The sequence below is a fragment of the Leiobunum rupestre genome, chromosome 4, assembly GCF_980474605.1.
Source record: "Leiobunum rupestre chromosome 4, qqLeiRupe1.1.hap1, whole genome shotgun sequence".
NCBI classification, from domain to species: domain Eukaryota; kingdom Metazoa; phylum Arthropoda; class Arachnida; order Opiliones; family Sclerosomatidae; genus Leiobunum; species Leiobunum rupestre.
In genome coordinates, this window is record NC_143387.1 from 13,557,560 (window position 1) to 13,565,082 (window position 7,523).

The 7,523-nt window shown below is 33.7% G+C and overlaps 2 protein-coding genes across 2 annotated transcripts; both read right to left on the reverse strand.

Moving 5' to 3' along the window:
• Window positions 1–1,405: 1,405 nt before the first annotated feature.
• LOC149946425 (uncharacterized) lies at window positions 1,406–2,023 on the reverse strand. The gene has a single exon (XM_090170746.1). It carries the CDS (start codon window positions 2,021–2,023, stop codon window positions 1,406–1,408), a length of 618 nt encoding a protein of 205 aa, XP_090026872.1.
• Window positions 2,024–2,026: 3 nt separating this feature from the next.
• On the reverse strand, window positions 2,027–3,180 carry LOC149946426 (uncharacterized). The gene is made up of 2 exons (XM_090170747.1): window positions 2,766–3,180; window positions 2,027–2,685 (listed from the first exon to the last, which is right to left on the reverse strand). The coding sequence occupies exons 1-2, from the start codon at window positions 3,178–3,180 to the stop codon at window positions 2,027–2,029; spliced, it is 1,074 nt and encodes a 357-aa protein (XP_090026873.1).
• Window positions 3,181–7,523: the final 4,343 nt, after the last annotated feature.

Genomic DNA, 7,523 nt, shown 5'->3' on the forward strand with positions numbered 1-7,523 from the left:
AACTTCTACCAGTTCCTTGGTTTTTAATGCTCCAGACGCTGATTGCGGTGATTTATCTTAATCGTTTCACTAACGTAAGGGCTTAAAGTCATTTTTAAGCATTTTATATATTTAACATGCAAGTACGTGTTAAATCTAATTGTAGAAGGTGATACATGTTAGCCCTAACTCTAGATAGCGATAATCGCGACTCGGCCTTAATGATTATAAGGGACCCCAAAAATAGTTTCGTGGGAGAACCCCGAACCCATAGCTACGTCACTGAGAAAGCAATTTTTTTAAGATATAATTTACCAAAAACAAATTTTATATTCTAAATAAATAAATGTGGTGGATATTATTTATCTTTAACTTCATTTGAATTGCTTGTGTATTTAAGTTTAATTAATACTAAACACACTGGAACCGTATAGGAACCGTTTAGGAACCGGAACCGATCGGTTCTAAATTTTGAGAACCGGAACCGAAACCGGAACCGATAAATTAAAATTTTAAGAACCGGATCCGGAAACGATATAGTCCAAAAACGTGGAACCGTTGCATCCCTAGCACGCACTTTAGCAGCAACTCCGGATAGATTGAATTTTACATTGAAAGATTCTGTAACATTAGAAGTTGAGACTAGAGGACAATCTAACTGTCTATTGTGGAAATCTGAGCGAAAGGAAAGAATCACGCTTCTAAATTTGGAGTAATATGCAAGAGACGCAAAGAAGCAAATGAAGCCTTATTGAAAGCAGTTTTCAGTAGCACAGATTTGTCCAAGAACATGTACGTTCAATTTGGTTTAAAAAATGAAACAACTGCAACGATGAAATATTAAATCATTCACCCCAATGTGACCACATTTTCAGTAGGTTTATGTGTTAATCCGTCCTTTCTTATGCTCGGTGCTTCTCCAGATTGCTTAGTGTATCACGAAGATGTAGGATATGGATTACTAGAATCAAAACTTTATCTAAATGCCATGAATTAGGCCTAAGCATTGAGAAAGCACTTGCAATTAAAGAAACCAGTGTAAATTTTCTGAAAATTGATGAAAATGGAAAAATTATCTGAAATCGAAACCATCATCTATATTTTCAGATTCAAGGCCAACTACGTTTGACAAACCTCGAATGGTGCTACCTACTAGTTGACTGTGGCAATGACAAGCCTCATTGTGAGAGAATACCTTTTAATTCAACTTTTTTTTATGGTACAATGGTTCCTTAACTTGTCGTTTTATGTAGATTGCGGCATATCATATTTTGAAAAGCTAAATTGTGATACTTAAATGAGTCATTTTAAATACTTACAATGTACCTGATTTTTTTTAAATATACAGTGCACAGGAATTTTAATGAACAAATTAAAAAATAAATGAGTTGAATATTAGATTTTTCACTTAAATTTATTAATGAACTTATTTTGCATGAATATCCACGATTTTCTTTTTAACTTCAAGTAGCGGTTCGTTACAAAAATTAACAAGGTAAACACAAATTTTCCAGATCTTTTTGAGTTGCTTATGCATTGTATTAGGAAAAATAGTACTTAAAATATGGTAATTTTTAATTATTCGTATGACCCTTTCAACATGGATCCGTACGCTAGCTATCTCTCTAGTTTCCATTTCTTCTTCAAATGAAAGCCGAGCTTGGTTTTCCAAAAATGGAGGCATGTTCAGTCCTACTTCTTTTTCTTTTAAAAGCTCTTCGATTAGAAAGCCCCTATCACTCATAACACAATCCCCTCTCTCTAATAAATTGATTATTCCGCTTTGTTCAGTAAGCTTTTTATCTGACATACGCCCAGGCACTAAATCTGAAACGAAGCTTATGAAACCATTAGGCGTAATACCAATTAATCCTTTTGCGGTATTATGTGTCTTGTACGAAGACCAAGTATCGCTTTGAGCTCGAAAGTCATTCGGTTTCTGAATAAACAACTCTGAAGCATCCAAAATGACGCGAGTAGTAGAATACTTCTCTTTGAATTCTTCAGGCAAATATTCATTTACCAAGGCCCGAGAAGGCCACATCTGTTATTGCGAGAGTCTTCGGTACAATAGGTCGATCCACGCAATACATATATTGGACACTGTTGACAATGAAACGTGGAAACGAAAAGACAAATCTTCTTCAAGAAGACCCACTTTCAAACGACACAACACCATAAAAAGTTGATCTCTGAAGGGTAGAACCATTGGACGACCGACATTGTCCGATTCTAACCGATCGCTTTTTCTTTTGTAACCTGATGCCCCATTATACAGTTGTAGATTTTTTAAATCAGGTTGTATATATTCAAATAAGTCATTAAAGCCTTCCATTTTTTGGCAACCTGTAAAAAATTTAATCATGGAAGGAGAATGTGAAACCTTTTCCAAAGAGAATATTTGGGATTGTTTCAGCTCCATCTCCAGATTGCGGACTTTGTTTTGGTATTCTAAATACTTAAGCTGGAGTGAGGAAAGGCTATCTTTTAAACCATTAATATCGAGTTCCATGCTTTTCTTTTCTTGTAAAAAATCTATTTTTTGTTTTGATTTCAATTCTTCATTTTGCAAAATCAATGCCTGATTTAGAGCTTTTACCTCTTGATGCTGCTCTAATGCGGTACGAAGCTGGTATATCTCATTTCGTTGTGATATGATAATTTCAGTTACAGACTCGGAAGTGATTGTTGAACTGTAGTTATGATCTGGAAATTCAAAAATTGTAGCGTTAAGATTTGAGTTTCTCAAGATATCTAAATGGTGTTTTAAGACTAAAAAAACTTACCATCAAATCTTTTAACAGCGTAGTTCCTTTCACATGTAGAGTTAATCGATTGAAAAGGCACGTCTTCAGCTTCTTTTTCTTGGGTTATTTCCACTTCATGAGAAACATCAACCCAGTGATAATTGAAATCACTACCAAAGTATTTGGGTACTTTGTCGCTAAAGTCTTTACGACCGCTTCTATTGAAGTGGTATCCACAAACCGTATGATGATTCAGTCCAATAGGTTTCCGCAAGACGGGTGTACACCATGGCCTTTTCTCAGAGACCTTACTAACTTCTTGTGTATTCGCAGTTATCACTTCTATCCATTGCCTTCGTAATTCTTCATTTCTTGGAAACGTATTGAATGATACATCAGGATTTCGGAAAGAAGAGCTTTTACAGCCTGGCACGCAGCAGCGTCGACCCACCATTATAAGGCAATATATTTCTAAAGAAGTCATGTGTAAATTCAGGATTAAAAAAATATCTCTGAATCTAGGTATCTAGGCTTATTCAATGTGTTTGATGGTTATTCCATAGACAAACAAAAGATTATATTATTTGTCTATGGTTATTCTTTGGATTAATAATAGAAGCTAACACTTCTATAATTAATCCAAGGTTATTCACTATTTACTAAACCTAGGCTACTAAGGTTATAACTATTAAATTAAATAATATAATAATACACACCTTTGTAGGACAAATTCCAGGAATCATTAAAGATAACTATTTATATTTTTAATTTAAGTTTGCTTAAAAACCGAAATTTTAAATATAAACGATTAAAATAAACATCGACCGGCGGAAGTCCAATCACAGAACTGGTAGATTTGACTAAATTCGTAAATTCGTAACGAATTTAGTCGAATCTGCCAGCCCTGTAAAAACATTCTGTTAAACGTCACTGATGACGTAGTATGTGACGCGTTAGGAACATGCTTTCTTCCTCCCTGCTTGTTTCCCCCCGAATTTATATAAAGAACTATTCAAATTCGCGGGTTTGTGTACTGTCTCGTGTTGACGCCATCCAAAAAGGGGAGGTCAGTGGTGACCTCATAATCAACGTAGAATGGGGATCAAAGAATAATCTTTTCGCCACGAATGCGTGACCGAGCTAGGGGTACTCTAAGCAGATGAAGTGTGTTTATTCCTCTGGTAGTCTTAACATCTCGTGCTTATTTTAATAGTAGCCTTGACGACGCGTGTTTCAAAATAAATAACTCTTATCACGGTCACGCCATTCGCGGCGAATAGTTGGTTCTTAGATCTCCACTGAATAACTCCAAATTAGGCTTGCAAGAATCAATCCTGACATGGACCACCCATGTCCATAGACCAAGTTTATAATGGTGACAAAGTTTTTTGGTTTTAATCAAAAGTTATGTTTTTCTGCTTTTATGCCTAATTAACTTTACAGCTATAGCTTCCATCTTTTGCTGCTTGTTTGTTTGCTGGTGCGCTCGCGCTCCCCCTCCACCTCCTCCTCTCTTATCAATTGCTGGTTTCGATTCACGTGGATCGTGGAGATCCCACACGTTTAAGCTAAGGCTTAGCAATTGGACTTGAATAAACAATGAATTCAAACGATCACGATGAACTTATTGATGAAATGATTAATGGTGCGTAATTTTCACATTTGTGTATTTCACTCTTCCTAACTGCCTCAATATTATACTTTTTTTGTAATTTAGACTGTGATGGCTTTAGGCATTGTAAATATGTTAGGTGACAAAGGCCTATTAATAGAAAATCATGCGATTATAAAAATAAGCACGTACTACAATCAACGCAGGATAAATATAAAAACGTACTTAACATAATAATTCCATGATGTTTTATTTCATTAAGGAAAACACACGGAAAATGGTCGATTATTTCTAATAATCTATTTACAAATAACACACTAAATGCAAGACTGATTCAAACTGACAAGATAAGGCTAACAAAACGGCGCTTGACCCAACCACCCAAACTATACTAAAAATAATAATAATAAACGTCATTTAATATTTTTGGAAGTTTTTTAAACGAAACCTTAAATAGTTGCTTTTAATTACTAAATATAACTACTGACACGGATAAAACTGACATTATGGTACAACTCAGAATCAACAATGAAAAATTGTTCGATGATGTGTTTTCATCATGGAATTCACTTTTTAAAGTTTTTTTTTTAAACCACCCAAAATATAACAAGATATTTATTAATCTTGTTTGCAAAACATTGAAATAAATACGATATAGTTCAGTCATAATTGTTATTTCGATGTCAAAAAATTCTTTATCGGAAACATGTATTACCAAATGTTCTTTTAATTACAATTCTAAATTTTTTATTAACATCTGTTCATTTAAATTCAATCTTTACAGATATAATCGCATTTTTTATTTTTAAACACGATCTTATTACATTTATTTGTAGCTAAGTACAATCTAATAATAATCATCATTAGCTGATCTGGTTTAATATTAACATCTCCTCATTTTATTTCCAATCTTATCACTTCATTAGCAACTGATTATTTAAAAAATATTTTTGTTCATTCTAGTTACAATCTACTGTTCAGTTTTATAGCCATTTGAATTACGACGTTATTATTTTATAAACCAACTAATCAATTACTTTACTTTCTGATTTTAAATACGAAAAAATCCTTTAATTTTATTCGAAGCATTTTAATTTTAGTTCAACTGTATGTTTGATGACATCCGCTGTTTTCCTTTCTACCATTTGCTTACGAAGGAAATGGCAGAGGTAATAAACTATACATTCCGTTGTCTAAAGCCACGTTTGCAGTATAACTTTAAACTTAAATAAATATTTCTTCAAAACTTTCATTCAAACCGTTTCAATCTAGGATTTTAAGCATAGTGTGACCATTATTTTCCACACACAACTACGCAGGGTAAAAATGCACTAAGAAGAAAGTTTAGTGTCCTTGAGCTTAACCCTGAAACTAGATAAATTTTAATTGTTCCTCCCAGATTTTGCTACCGTCGAGACCAAATCATCAGATATCTACTCGTTTCGAGCTTACGACCAGAGGATGATTCCGTTGTCAATCACACTTAAACTACAAAATGTAGCAGTCCGAGTTGCAACACGTGAGTTCTAACTTCAATGTCATCACCCCGATTTTCATTTAATCCATCAAGGGATCGTTTACGTGTACGTCTTTTAAATAAATAAAACTTAACATCGGTGAAACCTGTCTTCGTATTGCCGAGTGTACGAGTAAAAATTTATCTGATAGACTAAATCATAGTCTCATATTGAACGATTAACAATGTTTTCGTTAAATTTAAACGTCTCGTGTGTTTTAATTTCAAAAAAATTCAATTTTAAATTTAATCCTCATAAATTCTTTTTCTGGATAATATTTAAGTTACTTACTTCATTTTCATACATTTTAGGGCAACGTAAAGAAATTTGAATATAAAACATGCATCCACAATTACCGTATGCTAAGCGGTATTTATTTTTAAGTGATATTTCACAAATCAATCCTTTATACCTGAAAATTCGAATTTCTATTTCGAAGAGAATTGAACGTCGCCGGCTGCTTCACAAAGATAAGTAAATGAAACACCACTTCCCCTGTAGCATTAGGGTGTCGGTCAAGAGTCGGGTATGGGTCTAAAAGTCGTTTTCAGGTCGACGACCGTATGCCGACTCAAATTGTTGAATTTTTTCAAACCCCAAAAATTACAAATTTCCATTTTGAGACTTAATAAAGTCGGCAAGTCGACTTTAATGTACAGTCGATATGCCGACTTGATAAGGACCACACATGCATTTTTTTCATATTTTTAAAATAATTGTATTATTTTATTGTATAATTATACTTGAAGTTAATTTTTACTAATTATGATTAATTAATTTTTAGAAATTGATTTGCATAAGAAGTTACTTCCCCTGTAGCAAATTAGAGTCGGGCCGACGCGACGTCGGCAAAAGGTACTAAACACTAAAGTCGGCCGACCTTTGGATTGAGGGTCGAAATGTTGTAGTGGTAAAATGTTCGGCCGACTACAAAACGTCGACTCTTTACCGCCAATTAATAGACCTAAGAACCGACTCCGAAACGACGTCTTGCTGACTTTATATTAATGCTTATTTCCGACCCAAAACTGATCTCATTATTAGATTTTCGAAAACAAATAAGTTTGAAGAAAAAATAAAAGTGAATAAAAAATTCATCATCATTAAATTGTCAGAAAATAATTAAAATATCCCCTTTTCCTAAATAAATATGGTCGGTTTCATAAAGTTAATGTCGAATCCCATAATTAAATGTAAGGTATATTTTAAGTTGGATAATGGTCGGCATTCCGACCATAAATAGTCCCAACAAAGGATTTACGGTTTTAGTGTCGAAAAACGTTTCGACGTTTTTAGGTCGGCATTTGGTCGTCGACTATAAACCATTGAATTGGGAATAATACTGCTAGAATTAAAATTACGATTTCAGCTGCCATGGTTACGCGGGACCTAATCTAATAAGACTGTACGAAATTTATCTTTATAATTAGGCGGTAGCGCCATCTATATTTTGTAAAGTTATATGGCTAAAAATAAATAATTATTAGCTAACTCACCGTAACTTGATTTAAAAAGAATCGTGTTGACAGAATAAAATTATTTTTAAACCACTTCAAAGGTTTTGTTTGTTACGAGAAATCATACATTTCAACTTCGCATCAGATTCGCGAAAAAATTAAATTGCAATAGTTGCCACCAATAGAGACAGATGCCCCCACGGTAGAACGA

Excerpts from the sequence above, each read along its gene's own strand:
- LOC149946425 (XM_090170746.1), bottom strand. The coding sequence starts at position 2,023 with ATGTGGCCTTCTCGGGCCTTGGTAAATGAATATTTGCCTGAAGAATTC.
- LOC149946426 (XM_090170747.1), bottom strand. The coding sequence starts at position 3,180 with ATGGTGGGTCGACGCTGCTGCGTGCCAGGCTGTAAAAGCTCTTCTTTC. Across the intron at positions 2,686-2,765 it reads CGCTGTTAAAAGATTTGATG|ATCATAACTACAGTTCAACA; the intron begins GTAAGTTTTTTT and ends TTGAATTTCCAG.